Source organism: Nematolebias whitei, chromosome 16 (assembly GCF_014905685.2).
Source record: "Nematolebias whitei isolate Nwh7 chromosome 16, NemWhi1, whole genome shotgun sequence".
Lineage (NCBI taxonomy): Eukaryota > Metazoa > Chordata > Actinopteri > Cyprinodontiformes > Rivulidae > Nematolebias > Nematolebias whitei.
Window position 1 is genome coordinate 31,136,203 of NC_056513.1, and position 20,332 is coordinate 31,156,534.

Here is a 20,332-nt window from a genome sequence, read left to right on the forward strand (position 1 = left end):
TATATATATATATATATATATATATATATATATATGTATATACAAATGTTTCCTCTGAGATGACTTCTGTTGTGACTTTGAACTATATAAATAGACTAATTGAACTGAAAATTTATGTTTGTAGGCTAAAGCAGGAAATTCCATTGAAATGTTCAGACCAGATTTCACGCCTCGAAATTCAGGGATGAATTGGCTTGCATGACTTCATGCTGCCTCTTGTTTCTGTGCAGGTTCTTGTGGCACCACCGTGTTTCTGGAGCGGCACGAGGGCGAGTCTGTGCTTCTTTCCTGCTCCATGGAGCCGGGCAGTCTGCGGCCGTTTGGCTTCTACCTGAAACGTGGCTGGCTCCTTCCCGGTGAGGTGCTCTTCCTTTACACCATGGCCGAGTTCAGCGTCAAGGACTCGGCTTACAAAGGTCGACTGAGTGTGAGCGGTGACCCGAGCTACCACGCGGTCAATGTGACGATCTCCCAGCTGAGGGCCGCGGACACGGACAGATACTACTGTGAGTTCATGCTGGAGAAAGTCGCCTCTGAGGACGAACGGATTCCAGGGAGGTCTGAATCTTTCCTCCTCGTTAACTCCGGTGAGTCTTATGTCCTCTTTACACTTAATCACATACACACACACGACATGTTGGGTACAGAATGGAAGTTTTGAATTTTTCCAACAGAACAAGTTAATGGCAAGCTTAGGTGCATGCACCAACTAACATTCAGAAGTTTTGGTTTTCAATGAGAAAAATCAGTTAATTTTGATGTTATTTTTGTTGCTGTTTTTTTTTATTTTTAGCACAATTTTTGACCAGAGCTTGTAGAATAGATAAAACCAGTTCATTTTAATTTCTTTCAACCTTTATTTGGACAGGTTAATCCCACTGAGCCTTGAGGACTCATTTGCAAGAGAGACCTGATTTCAACAAATAATGATGACAACAATGACAGCAATAGACAGTTATAAAAGAGGCATACAGATTTTTATTTTTTTTTACAAATTAAAATAAGATGGCAAAAAAAGTAGCAAAATCAGATTATAAGGCGAATGTAGAAAACTAAAAACATGAACCCAACATTTTTCAGTCAGGTCATCTGGACAGTTTCTTTTTTTGTGCTGAAATGTTTCACCTTCCATCCAGAAGGCTTCATCAGTCAAGGAGACACACAACAAAACTGATTCTTCCCCCAACTGCTTACTCCAAAGTGGAACAAACCAGTTTTGTTTGTGACAAGATGGTCTCTTTGGTACGCCCCCTCCTCCATTGCCAGCCCCCTTCCTTGTTGACAGTCGTGTCAAACTGGTTGAAAACAACAAAGTCCATCCATCCATCCATCCATTTTCTTTACCCGCTTATTCCATTTTGGGTCACGGGGGTCGCTGGTGCCCATGTCCAGCAATCACTGTGCGAGGGGCGGGGGACACCCTGGACAGGTCGCAAGTCCATCACAGGGCCATATAGAGACAAACAAACATTCACTCTCTCACTCACACCTAGGGACAATTTAGAGTTACCAATCAGCCTAACATGCATGTTTTTTGGACTGTGGGAGGAAACCGGAGTACCCGGAGAAAACCCACGCATGCACGGAGAGAACATGCAAACTCCACCCAGAAAGGCCCCTGGACCGGGGTTTGAACCAAGGACCTGCTCACTGAGAGGCAGCAGCTCTACCAGTTGCGCCACCGTGCTGCCCAACAACAAAGTCCATGCTCAATAATCCAGGTATACAATCCAACATTTTTCAGTCAGGTCATCTTCCTTCCGGATCGAAGGCGAAACATTTCAGCACAAAAAAGAAACTGTCCAGATGACCTGACTGAAAAATGTTGCATTGTATACCTGAATTATTGAGCATGGACTTTGTTGTTAAAAACAGGAACATGTCTGCGTTGGTTTTTGCCAGGAGTCCATCCATCCATCCATATGCCATCTTTTACCCGCTTCTTCCATTTTGGGTCACAGGGGTCGCCGTTGCCCATGTCCATCAAGCACTGTGCGAGGGGCGGGGTACACCCTGGACGGGTCTCCAGTCCATCACAGGGACACATAGAGACAAGACAAACAACCATTCACTCTCTCATTCACACCTAGGGACAATTTAGAGTTACCAATCAGCCTAACATGCATGTTTTTGGTCTGTGGGAGGAAACCCACCATTCATGGAGAGAACATGCAAACTCCACCCAGAAACTTCTAATCTTTAGTCTCTGTAGCCATCGTTACTGGACTCATGGTTTGTAGACACAGTTGTGGGGTTTGTAGGGGAACATGTATTTTATATTTGTATTTATACTTGTTCTGCGTATCTGGTAGATTTCTCAGGGTAGCCTGTTTGGTAACTACATATGGGTAAATAGTGCAAAGGATGTATTGTGTAATAAAAGTACAGAACAAACTCATGGTGCTCAGAGTGGACAAACAAACCAGCAAACATAGAAGGGTAATAAATACATAAATAAGGCATACAGTAAGATATATATGGTGTATATATTATATAGACGGATGGATGGATAGACGGAGATAGATAGATAGATAGATAGACAGACAGACGGACGGACGGACGGATACTTAGATAGATAGACGGATGGATGGATGGATGGACGGATAGACGGAGATAGATAGATCGATCGATAGATGGATGGATGGATTCATTCAAACAGATAAATCACATTGAGCCTCGAAGACTCATTTACAAGTGAGACCTGTTTGGACAGACAAAAACAGTGGTTAACTAGACACATGTAGGAGTTGGAGGCGAAAAAAATTCCTATCAGACTTTTTTCTTGGCTGAGAAAAACCCCTAATATTGAAAAAACACCTCGCACAAACAAGCACATATTTACATAGACATTCTGCAGAGCAGAGCAGGAATAAAGAAGAGACGACACCGGTCAACAACGTCTACAGGTGCTCTCGAGGTCACTGTAATCAGTCAATATCCTCCAGTGAGATCCATAAACATTCTCGAGGTATGTCGAGGAATGGCCAAGAATAATCCCCGAGTATCCAAGAGTCCTGAAATGATGACTAAGTTTTTTCAGCTGGATTTCATCTGGTTATCAGTTGGAAATTCTTCAGGGAGTGGGGTGGTGAGTGTCAGATCACATTTTCTCCAGGCGAATTTCAGACAAGGTGGCCTCCAAGGACACCAAGGCGACCAAAATTTAGATAAACACACAGTTGTTTTGGGGACAGGCAGAACTTAATGACATCAACCTTGAGTCTGTGTTTGGTCCACTCGGTTCCGAAATGTCCAAAATAACATGACCACACCGATGGAACATGTCTGAGTAAAAATCCCCAAGATCTGATCCATTCAGCCCAAAGCATTTGAGTCCGGGTACTCCAGACATGAAACCAAACCATCATAAAGGCAAGCAGCATGATCGGGTCCAAATTTGCTGCTGATGACTTCCTTGGTTGTAGATAAATACCAGGACCAGCTGAATCCAAAAAGCAGGAACTGGTTATCGTGAATCCAATTAAATATGCGTCCTTAAAATCCACAGATGGCAGCAGAGATAGACACATCATGAAGTCTTCCAGTCGATGAGATATCCAGCTGCGTACGTGCCAACAGGGTAAATCGGCTCGCCTAAAGCCTGTCTTCTCTTGAAGAAATGTTGAACATTGAGTTGAGGGACCAACTGGTCAGAACAAGTCCATAATTATGGTTCGGGAGAAATGCAAGAGAGTCTCAGAGTCTCAGAAGCAGTTTCACAGACAGACAGAGCAGCAAAGCGGAGAGGGAGGGAGGGAAGCATCCGATCTCGGCTTGAGCAAGTGGTGAAGTGATGGATGGATGGACGGATGGACAGATAGATACTTAGATAGATAGACAGAGATAGATGGATGGATGGGCGGACGGACGGATGGATAGATACTTAGATAGATACTTAGATAGATACTAAGATATATAGATAGATACTAAGATATAGATACTTAGAAACTTTATAATCCAAAGAGGGAAATTCGAGGCATCCAGTAGCATTTTCTACTTTGTACATAAGTATCCGGGGTGCCGCAGATTAGATGTCAGATTACAGTAAGGCCACTCAGTGTTCCACCTTTCAATAAAAAGTATTATAATTGTATGGGTTTTTTTGTAATCCAAGGAATTTAGTAAAAAGCTCTTCAAATAGCTGGAATATAAATAGGTTTGAATAGGTTTGTTCAAAATGTTACAGAAAGGGGGGGGCTGCTTTGTGTCTCAGTGCTCACAGATATGTCTATAATGTCTAAGTATGTAAAGATGTCCCTCGCTGCCATCAGCAAATTTTGGCAAGAATGAGAATACAAGTGTTGAACGGAAATGCCCAAAGACAAGCTATGGAGTTTAAAACTTGTTTATTTTACTTCACCAGTATGTTCTCAACAAATTAGGTTTGAATCTGAGTCATGTTTTTAAAATGTTGCTTGACTCAGGTTTAAAAAATCTACACCTTCAACTTGTCTACTTGTAGACGCCTTCCAATGACTTTTTGGTTTCAAAAAAAGGATGCAAGTACCACAGTAAGTGTCCAACAAAAAAGATCCTAATGGAATATTTCAGTTTTTATTCATTTTGCTAATTACCAATAGACTATCTAATAATTTCCCCAGAAGTCTGTACAAGCTTACAACGGGAAACAATGATATGACACTGGCCAGGGGTTGTGACCAGTTCTGATTAAACCCTAAATCCAGTTAAACCCTTTTAAACCAGACTGATCTCTGATCACTTTTTAAATGTTGATCAATAGATCAGCTTTATTGTTACTTGGATTTTATTCCCTGTTTCCTGGAGATGGCCTGGTGGACGTGGTCCTGGTGCAGACATGCTCTGGGGGTTCAGCCGTGCTTCCCTGTCACAGTCCAAATGGGGAAGGTTTGGCCGTGGAAGGGGTGAGTCTGAAGAGGCAAAGAGGCCAAGAACCAGTGGAGGTGGTGTACGACTCAAAGCGGCACCACAGCGCCAGCCATTTTCCTGCTGAACAGGTCCAGCTGTCCTCTGCACCCGGCCCCGGTGGCATCGCCTACAATGTGACACTGCAGCAGCTCCAACCAGAGGATAGCGCCCTCTACAGCTGCCATCTGCTCCAGCGAGGTAGACCTGATCACAACACCCATCTAGGGAGACGAGCGTTCTTTGTTTCTGTGGAAGGTGGGTCACACAACAGTAGAAGATGATCACCAAATCACTGGCAAAGCTTTTCTTGTAAAATAAAGGTCCATTAACTATGGTTTGTTCGTTAAAGTCATGTGCTTCCCTCGTCCCTTTTGTGTTGTGGCCACCACTGGCTTCTACTAACAAAACTGACTTGAACGGGTACCGTAAGTTCCGGTCTATAAGCTGCTACTTTTTTCACAGGCTTTGAAACCCATAGCTTATACAATGCTGTGGCTAATTTATGGACTTTTTTTTTATTTTTATGGGTTAACGAGCTTCCTGCCACCAAAAACATTTAGCTTCATCACACCCATATGCTCACATAGTTGCCCAATACACGTCTCTCTTGGGGGGTGGGTCTTCGTGACCGAGACTATCTGTATAAATAAAAGTTAAAAAAATTCTGACCAAGGAAATTACAACAGATCACAGTCAAACCAATGAAACGGGGAGGAGAGAACAGGGAGGGGGGCAATCTCTCCCCATGTGTAGAACATGTGAGGAGGGGACTCCCCTGCATGTCCAGAGCATATGAGGGGGGACTCCCCTGCATTTGCAGAGCATGGGTGTGGGGTGGTGGGGGGGGGGGGATGACTCCCCTGCATGTGCAGATTGTATGTGTGTGTGTGTGTGTGTGTGTGTGTGTGGGGGGGGGGTGTTCTCCACTGCATGTGCAAAGCATGTGAGGGGGGAACTCCCCTGCATGTGCAGAGCATGTGAGGGGGGACTTCCCCTGCATGCACAGAGCAACTTTTGCTCCGCAGAGCACAAGCTTGCAGCAGACCGAAGATGAAGCTAATGATCAATAACTTCCTGGTAGGTTACTGTATTTTTTCAACAACAAAAGAGAGACTGAGGACGTGTGTGATGAAGTTTTTCTGAGGCTGTTCCATTGTGACACTGAAGAAGATGACTTTAGTGGTTTTAGTGCAAAGGAGGAAGATGAAAATAGCTTTTCCTGGTAGGCTACTGTATTTTATTTGATTTTTTTAACCAAACGACTGGCCAACTTTCGTTAATGTACATCAGTATTCCAGTTTTTTTTTCTTTCTCACCCACTCTCCTGCTGCTGTCACTACTAACAGAGTAATAATCTAAACTGTAAACAAATTCAGAACAATGATTTAAAATCTGCTCTTGTACTGAATATAAGAATGAAGTTGTTATAGTAACTGGAGCTTTTTTTTTAATACAATTAAAAAAAAATCATATTTTTCACCAGTTTTTTAAGATTTCTTTCCATTTTGAGCTAGTCAGTTCAGAGATTTTAGTTGTGCTGTCAGAAAAGATGAAAAAACTATTAAATATTACCAAATCCATTTGTGCTAAATAAGGTCATGGTCAAGATTTTCTTTGTCATTCACATCACATGTGGTACATGTGGTGCACATTACATTACAGCACATTACAGCACATTACACCTGTTTTGGCCTCCCTACACTGGCTTCCGGTTCACCTTCGAATCAAATTCAAAATACTCTTGTATGTCTATAAATCACTAAACAGCTCTGCCCCCTCCTATCTTACTAATCTGCTCCAGCCGTATGTCCCATCACGTTCTCTCAGATCAGCAGACCAGTTACTCCTAACAGTCCCAGGAACCCGCCTCAAGCGCAGAGGTGACAGGGCCTTCTCTGTAGCAGGCCCAAGACTTTGGAATGAGTTACCTCTGCTCGTTAGACAGGCCCCCTCCCTCACTGTTTTTAAATCTCGCTTAAAAACACACTTTTATTCCCTGGTTTTCTGCACTGTGTGATCTGTGCTGAGTCTGTGTGCATCACACTGTGTTGGTCATGTTGCGGTTGTTGTTGTTATCCATTATTGTTTTTGTTGGTTTCTACTTTTTGGTGTCCTGTTATGTAATCTGTTGCTGTGTGCTTGTTCTGTTTGTCCCTGTACAGCACTTTGGTGTGCTTTGTCACTGTTTAAACGGTATGGTATGGTGGTGGAATGAAATTGTGTACACAGGGTCCCAGTTACATCCAACAGAAGTATAAATTATAAAAGAAAAACAGTAATAAGATCTAAGATATGAACTAAGAATACGCTAAACACTTAATAGTGCAAAATGGTAAATGGACTGTACTTATATAGCGCCTTTCTATCTTATTTCGAGACACTCAAAGCGCTTTACACTACAATCTGTGTCCTCATTCACCCATTCATACAGCACTCTACTAGATCTCTACAAAGCTAATTGAACAAATAATAATAATAATAATAATAATCATTTTATTTAAAAAGCACCTTTCATGACACCCAAGGACACTTTACAGTAAGAACAAAGATCAACAGGAATAAATTACATAAAGAATATAAAATACATAAAGAATATAAAATACATACAGAATATAAAATGCATAAAGAATATAAAATACATACAGCAAAGTTAAGGATAAGCAAGTCTAAAGAGATGTGTTTTCAGAGCAGTTTTGAATATAGAAAGAGGTGGTGTTTCTTAAGTCAGGGGGTAGAGAGTTCCAGAGATGAGGAGCAGAGCAGGTGAAGGCCCTGCTCCCCATGGTGGAGAGGCGGGCAGAGGGTACATGGAGGTGTAGTGAAGAGGAGGATCTGAGAGAGCGAGAGGGGATGGAGATGTGTAAGACGATAGGTACGGAGGGGCAAGGTTGTGGATAGCTTTGAAAGTGAGAAGAAGAATTTTGAAGACGATGCGTGAATTAACCGGGAGCCAGTGGAGCTGCTGCAGGACTGGAGTGATATGGTTGTAGGAGGAGGTTTGAGTTATGACACGGGCAGCTGAGTTCTGGACCAATTGCAGCTTCTGGAGAGATTTGTTGGGGAGGCCATAAAGAAGGAAGTTGCAGTAGTCAATCCGAGAAGTCACAAGACTGTGAACAAGGATGGCTGTGGAGCGGGGTGTGAGAGAAGGGCGGAGACTGTTAATATTTCTGAGATGGAAATAGGCAGACCGAGTGACATTGTTAATGTGTGAAGTGAAGGAGAGAGTGGTGTCGAGGATGACACCAAGACTCATGACCTGAGGCGAGGGGGATAGCAGAGAGTTGTTAAGGGGGATGAGAAGATTTTCTGATTTTGAAAGAGAGTTTTTGGTACAGACAAGAATGATTTCTGTTTTGTTACAGTTTAGTTGTAGGAAATTGTTAGAAAACCAGTGATTTAGCTCATTGAGACAGTCGGTGAGGATGGAGGGTGGGTGGGTGGAGTTTGGTTTTGTTGACAAGAAATCATTCTAATGAGACTAATCAGAGCTTTATCACATTCATACACTGATAGGACACACATCAGAGGCTATGAGGGGTTCAGTGTCTTGCCCATGGACACTTCGGCATGTGACTGCTGGTGGATTCGAACTCCCAATTCTTGCATTGGCGGATGACTGCTCTAACCACTCAGCCACAGCCGCCCCTCAAAAAACAATACATAAGCATTGCAAAAGATGAACTAAAGTCCCCAGCACGAACTTTATGCCAAAAAAGATGCAGTCTGAAGTCAAATTTATTTATAAAGCAAATTTAAAACAGCAGCTGTTACCAAAGTGCTTAACAATAAAGTTGACAGTTTTTGAAGTTTACGTCCATTCATTGTGGATTCATTTTATTTTAGGGCTTTCAGTGTTTTTTGACTTCTTTTGCAGAAATGAATTTTACAAACCAGAATTAGGTTCACAAGTTTGATTTTACTCAGGACTTTCTCTAATCCACGCAAGGCTCAAATTTATACGATACATACATTAATCTGAATTCTTTTAAAAAGTGGTGCTGAAGATTCAGAATCAGATTATCGGAATAAGCTTTATTATAATTGTACCGAGATGCAGCAAGAATATGTTCGTACAGTCGTCCGGAAGATGGGCGGAGTGCACGTTGCTGCTGCTCTTTGAGAGCACGGCCTCTTATACTTTTCTGAATACTTTTAAATAGAAAAGGAGAAAAGGCCATGAGGGTGGATAGTGGTATTACAAAAAAGATCTCTTCACATCTTGTCCTGTCAGGACACGATTTAAGCTGGTGAAGATTCTCAGTCATCCAGGACATAATGAATTCAAAAAGCGTTCAATACAAAAACAACTGGAATTTATTTGTAACAGAAGACGTTTCGCTCCTGATCCGAGGAGCTTTCTCAATTCAAAGAGCAGGGAGTGAGAGATTCAGGTTATAAGGCTGAGTGAGATAAGACATGCAATGAACTATATCTGTTGATATTATTCATAAATTAAACGGATTCTTTCATTTTTCTGGACTGAGTAATATCGTGCATTGAATGATTAAATGTGACGTGAGACGTTAATTTTCTTTGACCCATCAAAATGAACGTAGATGTAGATGAACATATGCATGAGATATATTCATAAATTAAACGGATTCTTTCATTTTTCTGGACCGTATATAATGTGCATTGAATTTAGAAATGTAACGTGAGACATTAATTATCTTTGACTCACCAAACGACAGTGGGTCATTTATTAACAGAATCAAAATTTAACATGAAACATTTACATTAATTTGGCAAAATTGATTACAATAACACATAGCTTAATTAATTAGCTTTACAATTAGGAAACCATACGGCCATGGTTTCCACTTGCAGCTTTTAAACCAACAGACATTTCTGAAAATATCTGGATGATTACTGGAAGATAGAAGAGTTTAAAGATGGGAAATGAAGGAGTTTAAATGGAGAGAGATGGGTGAGGGAATTTGTCTGTTATAACCAGAACAACACGCTCCTTTGGACCCAGCTTAACCCACGGTACACTTCGCAGTTGAAGATCGACTCTTTACCTTTGCAGATGATAGTTCGGCCTCGGTGTAGAGTTCTCTTTCAACGCTTTCCAGCGTCTCCGTAAGGATAGCAGAGAACCGTTCGGAGTAGTGACGGTACTTCGTTCGACACCAGCTCACCTCTCGGGTGGGCTCGCATGAGCTGTGAGTCCGTCAGAGGTTCCACTCAGATGTGGAAGATTCCATAATCCCCACGAGACTCGGAACTTTGTTCTGCGTTCTGCGTTCCGAACTGCATTCTGCACTCTGAACTGAACTTTGTTCAGCTTAGTTCCCGTTGTTCTACTGGAACTAGGAAGTGTTGACCCTTTTAAAGAGGTCACTTCCGGTTCCTCATGAGAACTTCCCAATTGGTTGAAAGAACCAATCAGGGGTGTGGTTTTGGTGACGTAAGAGGTCACTAGAAGTCAGAAAAAAATTTAATGTTTAGGAACAGATAAAGAGATGTTTTAAGAACAGACAGAAAGATGTTTTGAAGAAACAGAGACTTTTGGAGCCAGTCTCCTCCTATCTGTCTGAAAAAGTTAAACATGACATTTCTTTCCAGTAAACATGTTTTTGACCGAAACTTGACTTTTGACCGACTTACAACTTGCTCATTTCAGACAGAAAATCAAAATGCATAATTACTCTTGTAACAAACATTAACTTGATTTCTACTTTGAATGAGGATTAAAAATAATTTATACTGTTTCACAGTTGATTTAAAATGAGTAGTTCACTTCAACATTTAAAATGGTTTGAACTAAACACACTTTTGATTATCAAGACATTTGTAAAATAGTAATGATAATAAAAAAGAGAGTGTTCTTTCAATTGATCAGTGCAGGACACACTTAGAAAGTCTCTGGATGAACTTAATTTTGTGTTTCTGGACTCAAATCAATGAAGTAACAGTTCTTGTCCCAGGAAGGCCCTCAAGGCCAGATTTGACCTGAGGCTTAGTTCACTACAGACACACGCACATATGTAGATGAACATATGCATGAGATATATTCATAAATTAAACGGATTCTTTCATTTTTCTGGACCGTATATAATGTGCATTGAATTTAGAAATGTAACGTGAGACGTTAATTATCTTTGGCTCACCAAACGACAGTGGGTCATTTATTAACAGAATCAAAGTTTAACACATCACACATTTACATTAATTGGCAAAATATGGAAAATAACAACATGGCTAATTTTAGCAAGCTGTACAATTTTGATTGACCACACGGCGGTGGTCAGAAACTTTACACAGACATTTCTAAAATATCTGGATTAATTTCTACTTGATAGAAGAATTTTAAAGATGGAAAGATGAAGTTTAGAGGGAGAGAGATAGTGTGTGTGTGAGTGAAAAGTGTTGGACAGAACGACACCCTCCATTCGACCCAGCTTTCCTCGGTACGCTCGGTAGTCAACTCGACTCATTACCTCTCTGACGATGAATCAGTGAAAGCGGAGCTCCGGTTACGCTACCGGTCCAGCGTCTCCGTAGGATGGCAGAGAACCGTCCGGAGTGGTGACGCGACTTCGTCAACAACAGTTCAGCTCACGGTGGACTCACATGAGTGGAGTCCTTCAGAGTTCCACCCAGAGGTGGAAGATGTTATAATCCCATAAGACTCGGAAGAGCTCTGTGGTCATGTCAGGATCTTCCTGTTTCCCAGCACGGGAGCTGCAACGACTCCAAACTCGACTCTCGACCCGACTGGAAACTCCACACGACTCTCGACACTGGTTTGAACTAGGAAGTACCGACATTTTAAAGAGCTCTATTTCCGGTTCATTTGGGAGTTTCTGATTGGTCAATATCGACCAGACAGGGGTGTGTTTTGTGATGTAAGAGGTCACTAGGAGTCAGAAAAACGGCAAGGATGTTATGGAACAGATTGAAAATGTTTTTAGAGACAGGGAGAGAAATGTTTGGGCGAGTTGGCGGAAAACAGGTGCCAACAGGTGCCAGCTTCTCTATTTACGTCTGAGAGGATGTAAAAACAAGACAGTTCGTTCCAACACTTGTCTGCGTTTGAGTCCAACCTTGGACCAACTTACCCTGCTCATTCAAAGACAGAAAATCAGAAAATGCATAATTACTCTGTAACAGACCTTAACATGAATTCTAACTTTGCATGAGGATTAAAAATCATTATTACTGTTTCACAGTTAATTAAAAATGATTAGTTCACTGTAGCATCTAAAATGGTTTGAACTAAAACACTTTGATTATCAAACATTTGTAAAATAGTAATGATAATAAAAAAGAGAGTGTTCTTTCACTTGAATTTTCAAGAAAGAAAGTCTCAGGATGGGTCAACCTGTATTTCTGGATTCAAATCAATGAAATGACAGTTTCTGTCCCATATGGTCCTTAAGGTCAAATCCTGACCTTAGGCTTAGTTCACTACACATATGTAGATTGGCAATTCACACCTAAACAAACTTAACAGTAAGAGTCTTTTGTTACTCTAATTCACAGACGAGGCCCCTTTGTTTCCATCAGGTGTGAAAACCGGCTGGGAATCTGTTTTAAAGTTGCATTATAGGTTTTTGAAAGTGGAAATCTGAGGCCTCCTCCTCTGTTAAGAGACGGCTTTTCTCTTTTTACATAAATTGCTTCCTTGACCCCCCTCTCAAACCATCTGTGTTCTCGGTCCAAAATGTGCACATTTTGGTCCTCAAAAGAGTGTCCCTTATCTGTGAGGTGGAGGTGAACAGCTGAGTCTTGTCCTGTGGAGCTGGCTCTCCTGTGTTGAGCCATGTGTCTGTGAAGAGGCTGTTTAGTTTCTCCAATGTAGAGGTCTGGACAGTCCTCGCTGCACTGGACCGCATACACTACACCACTCTGTTTGTGTATGGGTGTTTTGTCTTTAGGGTGGACCAGCCTCTGTCTGAGAGTCCTGCTGGGTTTGAAATGTACTGGGATGTTGTGTTTGTTGAAAATCCTTCTGAATTTCTCTGATACTCCAGCAACATAAGGGATGACAATGTTTTTCCGTCTGTTGTTCTCCTTTTTCAGTTTATTGGTGCGTTTTGTAGATTTCCTCACTGACTTGACAAAAGCCCAGTTAGGATATCCACATGTTTGAAGAGCTTCTTGAATGTGTTTCTGTTCCTTTTCCTTACCTTCCGTCTTCGTGGGGACACATTCGGCCTGATGTTGTAAAGTTCTGATGACAGAGAGTTTGTGTTCCAGTGGATGGTGGGAGTCAAACAGAAGATACTGGTCTGTGTGGGTTGATTTTCTGTAAACTTCAATGTTGAGGCTGTCCTCTCTCAATCTGAAACAAACAGTCCAAAAAAGGCAGTTTGTTGTCATTTGCATTCTCTCTGATGAACTTGATGTTGTTATTGACCGAGTTAATGGCCACCACTTATTATTCTCCACCACTTATTTCAGGTTCAATGACAGTTTTTACAGACAGAAGCATGGCTGTGTCATGGGATCTCCAGTGTCACCCAGACATTTGATAGTCGGCTCGTATCCGAGGCCAAGTGGGGGAGTCAGATTCAGATAAGCCACAATTGTTGATTTTCTTCAGGCAGACTGTTTTTCTTGTCAGCCTTGAGTCCTGCTTGCACTTTCTCAGTCCAAAATGTCCAGATTTATGGGTTTTTCACTCCACTGATCCACGTTATGAGCCTCCCCAAGATCGATCCCAACATGCTGTCAAGTCCTAAAGCTGCAGGTGACCTGCGATTCTCACAAATCGTCTCCATCTTAGTGTTTAACTCATTAATCTGCTGATTTTGAGTTCTCATAGCACGAACCAAACACAGACTCGGGAGCTTTTCCATGGTCAAAACTGCTGCCAATGTCTTCTTCAAAAGTTGATAAAACAGAGCCCAGCCGATGTCAAAGAGCAGAACCCCTGCTATCATAAATCCAAATATATAAACGTCTTCATCATCCTCCCGAGACAGAACTGAGAGACACATCAGCTGATGTACCCTGCAATGTGAGTCTCAGCCGGGCGAGAGGGTTCTCTAGGACCCTGTCATTTTGTTGAAAAGATTTTCTAGATTTCGTTGAAAGTCTATTTCGTCAGATTCCTAATAGTATTTTTCGTTTGAGAGATGTGCCCCAGGAGCTCCAAACACAGAGAGCAGAAGCAGGGGTAAAGAGAGAACAGGGGGAGAGAGAGGGGAGCGTCTGTCTTGAGCGAGAGCCAGAGGAGAAAAAAAAAGGATATCTTTTAACGTGAAACTGTCTTCTAAATTGTTGATGGTGATTGTGATAATTTTCAGCATAAAAAAGATTGCCCTGTCCGTATCAAAGCCATTTCTGTGGACAGAGAGGGCTGCGAAAGAACAGCAAAATAAAAAAAAGAGCTTTCTGTTAAAATGACAAAATGCATGTTTGGATGATTCAGGTGAGGCTTTCAAACCCTTCAATCATCATCAAGCATGGTGGTGATAGTATCATGCTCTGGTACTGGTGCATCACAGGAAGTGGAATTCTCCTCAAATCAACAACTAAACAAAGGACAATGATCCAAAACTCATCGGATTGGATAAAGTGAGCTAACTTTACAAAGCTCCGACCTCAGCCCATATATAGACTACAATCAAAGGTCAGGTCTGTGCCAGGACACCAGCCAGCTGAAATTAAATAGCAATTGTAACAAAAGTAGTGGACAGATATGGGGATGCCGTTTGTAAAGTTACACACCCCATAGTCAGATCTCAGCAAGAATCCTTTCAGGATATTGTTGAGGTGTTTCTGTCTGACACTGTGAAGGTCATTCTGCTGGTTTGCTTATCTTCTACTAACAGCCATCACCTCCCAGCCGTGTCAAAGATCCTCTTTTTTCCAGTGTGAGGGTGAAGTTTATACTTTGGTTAACGACTTGCCGAGTTCTAATCTTCTCATCTTGCAGACAAGCCTTGTCTAACATTTCTGTCCCTTCAGAATAACAAAATACTCAAACTGCAGCCTAAAAGTAGGAAGGAAGTTTTGTGGTTTCTTCTTTTTCATTGAGCTGTCATACATGTGCTGATATTGTGCTGTTTTTGTTTTCACATGCCTTTTTTTTTAATCTTGCATCATCTTGTCCTGGTTGTTGTTTTTGTGTCTCTGCAGGTGATCAGTGCGGCTGCGACCGCTACGACATTCTGCTGTACGCTCTGTCAGGAGCCGTGGGCCTTCTCCTCGCGCTCCTCGTTGGATTTATCGTGAAGTTTAAAGTGAGTGGCTCTTTAGGATTCAAACGTGCTGCTCTGACATGACACACCAACAAGAGGTGACAGATAACTGACAGATTGCAGCGAAAGAACACCTGCGAGCGTGGCAGAAAGTTCCTCTCAGCTCACCACAAAACCACACAAGTTTCACAAGAGTTACTGCAACGTGTCAGCATGTTTTTCTTAAAGTTTCACAGGGGCAGTTATTTAAACTTTTTGTAGAATTTAATTTACATGAGTGCTATTAAACAATACTAGGGAGATGTTTTTTTTTTAGGGTTTCTATGTGTGGGCAGAAAATGGCGTACGTTCATTTTGGCACAGGAAATCTCGAGTGTGTGTCAACTATGTTTGTTCCCTTCACTGATTTGTTTTCCTTCTGTCTCAACGGCTGTCAGGTCAAAGCTCGTCGCAGCACACGTTCGCAGCCTCAGCCACCCATCTACGAGGAGATGGTCGGGGTGCAATCGCCCAGCCAGAAACTGGCCCCCCTGCATCTAGACAAAGGGGAGTACAAAAACTGCTCGGTGAGGAAGACCACTGCTGAAAACCATTACGAAAGCCCCAGCGGTGCTCTCTTTGAATGAGTCTCAGAAATAAAATGTTTGACCTTTTTTCCACCAACAGTATTAACTAGAATGACCCAAACTGCCTCACATTCACAGAACTACCTTCCTCTTCTAGCTTGAATTATTATTGTTATTATTATTATTATTTTACTTTTGTTGTAAAAAAGTACATTTTGGTGTATTCGTGTGAACTTGCTAGAGAGCTATTTTAATATTAATAGCATATGTTTAGTTATTATTGTCTTCAGATTATTTTAAAATCAAAATACATAATCATACTTCTGGCAATATGTTAATTTAAAATATACAAACTTTGACATTAGACATAAATATCAAGACAAACCAGAACTTTAGATGATTCCAGCTGTACTAAATAACAGTGCAAGCAATAAAAAATGCTATCTGATGATCTTGTTTGGTTGTGCTTTTATTCTCAAGTTATTGTAAAACAAAAAAAATAATAAAATCAATAACTATAGATTTGTGATCATTTGCACCTGACAGCAGATCACACTGGTTGTTTCTAGGGTCCATCAACACCCCACCAGCAAATCTGACTTTAAATCCCTAACATTTTTATTTCTTTGGAAAAGACTGAGGAATAGGAGCTGCCAGACTAACATGTTAATCCACAGCTGCTCATGTGGTCTGTTTTTTAGACTATTTTTCTCTTGAAGCATCCAGCTGTGAGACGATATGAGTTTTTTTTTTTCTTCTTTTCTTTTGGCTGTTCCCTTTTTCATGGGTTGCCACAGTGAACAAAAACTTGCACGAAGACTTGGCAGTTGTTTTCATGCTGGATCCCCTTCCTGATGCCACTACAGATCATTGAGCTACCACAGCTCTCTGTGTGGAGCAAGGGGCTGCCACCTAGGGCACCCAGGGGAGCAGATGGTGGGGAGTTAAGGGCTTTGCTCATGGGACAAATGAGGGTGGAAGCAGGTGTGGATTTTTCACCTTTCCCACCCACGTTTTGGTGGTGTCGATCCGGAGAGTTGAACCGGCAACCTTCCGGTCACAGGCCCACCTTCTCTAACCTTTGCACCACCACTCCTCTTATATAATATGAGGTTAAGCTGACTAATTCTGAGAAAGATACACTCTTTATTACTTCTGCTTTGAGCAACCAGTTCCAGTTTTGATGGCAAAAATGTCTTAACGAGATGCTGTCACCACAGTCGTTGGTATAAAATGCACTTAGTGTTCTCGGAACATCAACATTTCCTGTAGAGAGCTTAAATCTTTCCTACACCAGCTGCATCAGGTCCAAATTGGCTAAAACTATACCTGGTTTTAGCTCAGATTTACGCACATCATTTGCTCCCACCATTTGATGGTGACCCCATTTGATGAATATCTGATTCATGGCTCAAACAGTGCCATACCAGTGAAAAGTCACCCATCAGGTTCAGCGTGTGTAAGCAACAAGCACTATTGTTGCTATTGTTGTTACACTATTGTTTCAAACTACAAAATACATTACAGCAAAAACTGGTTCATCCCAAAATCCAGTCCCCCGGCACAAACAGAGTAATATTGTGTATGCTGTTCAGTGCCAGGAGGGTGATCAGTCTTACATTGGGGAAACTAAACAGCCACTGGCCAAAAGGATGGCCCAGCACAGAAGAGCAACAACATCAGGCCAGGACTCTGTGGTCCTCACTCATCTCCAGGCCAGCGGTCACTCTTTCAGGGATGAAGATGTTCACATCCTGGACAGAGAGGAACGATGGTTTGAGAGAGGAGTAAAAGAGGCCATCTTTGTGAAAAGAAATTGTCTATCATTAAACAGGGGTGGAGGCCTCCGGGTTCAACTGTCCCCCTCTTACAATGCTGTTATTGCTAGTATCACTTAGCTCTCTGTGAATAGTAAACAGCCATCAGGTGCCAACGATCTATTGTTAGGCTCATGGTCCTCCTTTTACATGTGAACAGCTAGTTTTGGTTGACACCAGCAAACTGAAAATCTACTGAGGAGGTGCTATTTATAAGACTGGGTTTATTACAGCTCCTCAGACTGACAAAGTCTTTTGGATAAAAAATGAAACATTTCAACAAGAAGAATCTGTCCAGAGGCTCTGACTTAACTTTTTTAGATTTTCTACCTGGATTATTGAGCATCAGGATAACAAGCATTTTTGTGTCTTCAGAGCAAAGTGCAATCTGCACATCTGGCACAAACACAGAAGGTAAAGCAGCAACAGAGAAAAAGAGAGACATGTTTTCTCACAGTGAGATCCAGGTGGTATTGGATGAAATACAAAGTGACTCCTTAAAATTCCATGAACGTCTCTCTGTATCAGAGAGGACTTGTAACATTTTCTACACTGTTGCTGCATTTCCCTATTGTTACGGTTTTTTAAATGGGCCCAAAGTTTCTATATGGGCCTAAGGGTGCTCATCACAACCAGTCCCCACTCAAAAGGATTCACACAGTCGTGATTACATGCATCTCCTCCACAACAGCCTGCAAACATCTAGGAACTTGAGATCAGTTGTTGGGAGTTTCTGGAGAACATTGTCCCAGTGTTTTCTGTTATAGAACTAAACAGTCCTGCATCATCTTTGCCAGATTTTTCATTTTACTCTGCGCCACATGTCAACTGCTGAGAGGTCAGGACCCAGACGTGCTGCTTTAATGCACACAGTGTGCAGTTTAGTATGGTCTTCCTGAAATATGCACAACCTTCCCTGAAGAAAAGTGTTATCTGAATGACAGCATACTACTGGATAGTCCCTTTCCTCTTTAGTAAGGAGGATTTAGCGTCCATGGTTTTCACAAAGTTTCACATTTTAATTTGACCACAGAACAGTTTTCGCTTTCCTTCATTCCATTTTTTATATTTTATATTTTCTGACAGCAATACAGAGTTACAGTCATCAAACAGAAACATCTAGACATTTTCATTCAACCTTGATTTACAAGTATACGGTTAGCTCCACTGAGCCTTGGTGTCTCATTTACAAGGGAGACCTGATTTTAACAAAGAGTGATGATAACATCCATCCATCCATTATCTTTACCCGCGTATTCCATTTTGGGTCACGGGGGTTGCCGGTGCCCATGTCCAGCAACCACTGTGCGAGGGGCGGGGTACACCCTGGACGGGTCACAAGTCCATCACAGGGCCACATAGAGACAAACGAGACAAACAACCATTCATTCTCTCACTCACACCTAGGGACAATTTAGAGTTACCAATCAGCCTAACATGCATGTTTTTGGTCTGTGGGAGGAAACCGGAGCACCCGGAGAAAACATGATGACAACAGTAGATATTAAAAGCATGTATTGAGAAGAACAAAAGAAAATTATATTTAAAAAATGAAACAAAAACAGCTAGGTTGTAAAGCGATGTAGAAAACTAAAAATAGGAACGTGTCTGCGTTGGTTTTTCCCAGGAACTTGGCAGATGTTTGAAGCCACTTAGAGAGGTCATGGTCGAGAGCTTAAGGTCTTTTTACAAGACATTCCAGGAAACAGGAGCGGAGTAGGAGAAGGCCCTTTAACCTAGTTCAGTCCTCACTGAGGGAACACTGCAGGTAATGATGTCCTGATAGCGCACGCTGTAGCTGCACTCACGTAGTGACGTGTAGGAGATGTATGAAGGCAGCAGGCCAAGAAGTGATTTAAAGATGAAAATGTACCAGTGAGAGAGTCTGCGTAAAGTTAATGATGTCCAGTTAACCAGTGAATACAGGGTGCAGTGGTGGGTACAATAATCACAGCCAGTTATAAATCTTAGTGCACCATAATCGACAGCATCCAGCATCTGCAGAGTGTTTGTAGGAGCCTTCAATAATGTCACCGTAATCAGTGGAGGGAAGGAAAGTCACAGTTACAGGTCCTTCTCAAAAAATTAGCATATTGTGATAAAGGTCATTATTTTCCATAAAGTAATGATAAAAATTAAACTTTCATATATTTCAGATTCATTGCACACCAACTGAAATATTTCAGGTCTTTAATTGTTTTAATACTGATGATTATGGCATACAGCTCATGAAAACCCAAAATGCCTGTCCCAAAAAATTAGCATATCATGAAAAGGTTCTCTAAACAAGCTATTAACCTAACCATCTGAATCAACGACGTAACTCTAAACACCTGCAAAAGATTCCTGAGGCTTTTAAAAACTCCCAGCCTTGTTCATTACTCAAAACCGCAATCATGGGTAAGACTGCCGACCTGACTGCTGTCCAGAAGGCCATCATTGACACCCTCAAGCAAGAGGGTAAGACACAGAAAGAAATTGCTGAACGAATAGGCTGTTCCCAGAGTGCTGTATCAAAGCACCTCAGTGGGAAGTCTGTGGGAAGGGAAAAGTGTGGCAGAAAACGCTGCACAACGAGAAGAGGTGACCGGACCCTGAGGAGGATTGTAGAGAAGGGCCGATTCCAGACCTTGGGGGACCTGCGGGAGCAGTGGACTGAGTCTGGAGTAGAAACATCCAGAGCCACCGTGCACAGGCGTGTGCAGGAAATGGGCTACAGGTGCCGCATTCCCCAGGTCAAGCCACTTTTGAACCAGAAACAGCGGCAGAAACGCCTGACCTGGGCTACAGAGAAGCAGCACTCGACTGTTGCTCAGTGGTCCAAAGTACAAATTTTGCATGCCATTCGGAAATCAAGATGCCAGAGTCTGGAGGAAGACTGGGGAGAAGGAAATGCCAAAATGCC

General features: G+C 42.0%; 1 protein-coding gene across 1 annotated transcript in view; it reads left to right on the forward strand.

The window, feature by feature from the left end:
* Positions 1-15,740, forward strand: part of cd7al (cd7 antigen-like) — a 15,997-nt gene extending 257 nt beyond the window's left edge. The window contains exons 2-5 of the mRNA XM_037689861.1: positions 231-587; positions 4,786-5,085; positions 14,983-15,086; positions 15,482-15,740. Coding sequence (XP_037545789.1) covers positions 231-587; positions 4,786-5,085; positions 14,983-15,086; positions 15,482-15,670 — 950 coding nt within the window. The 3' untranslated portion in view covers positions 15,671-15,740. The remainder of the gene's footprint in view (positions 1-230; positions 588-4,785; positions 5,086-14,982; positions 15,087-15,481) is intronic.
* The last annotated feature ends 4,592 nt before the right edge of the window (positions 15,741-20,332 follow it).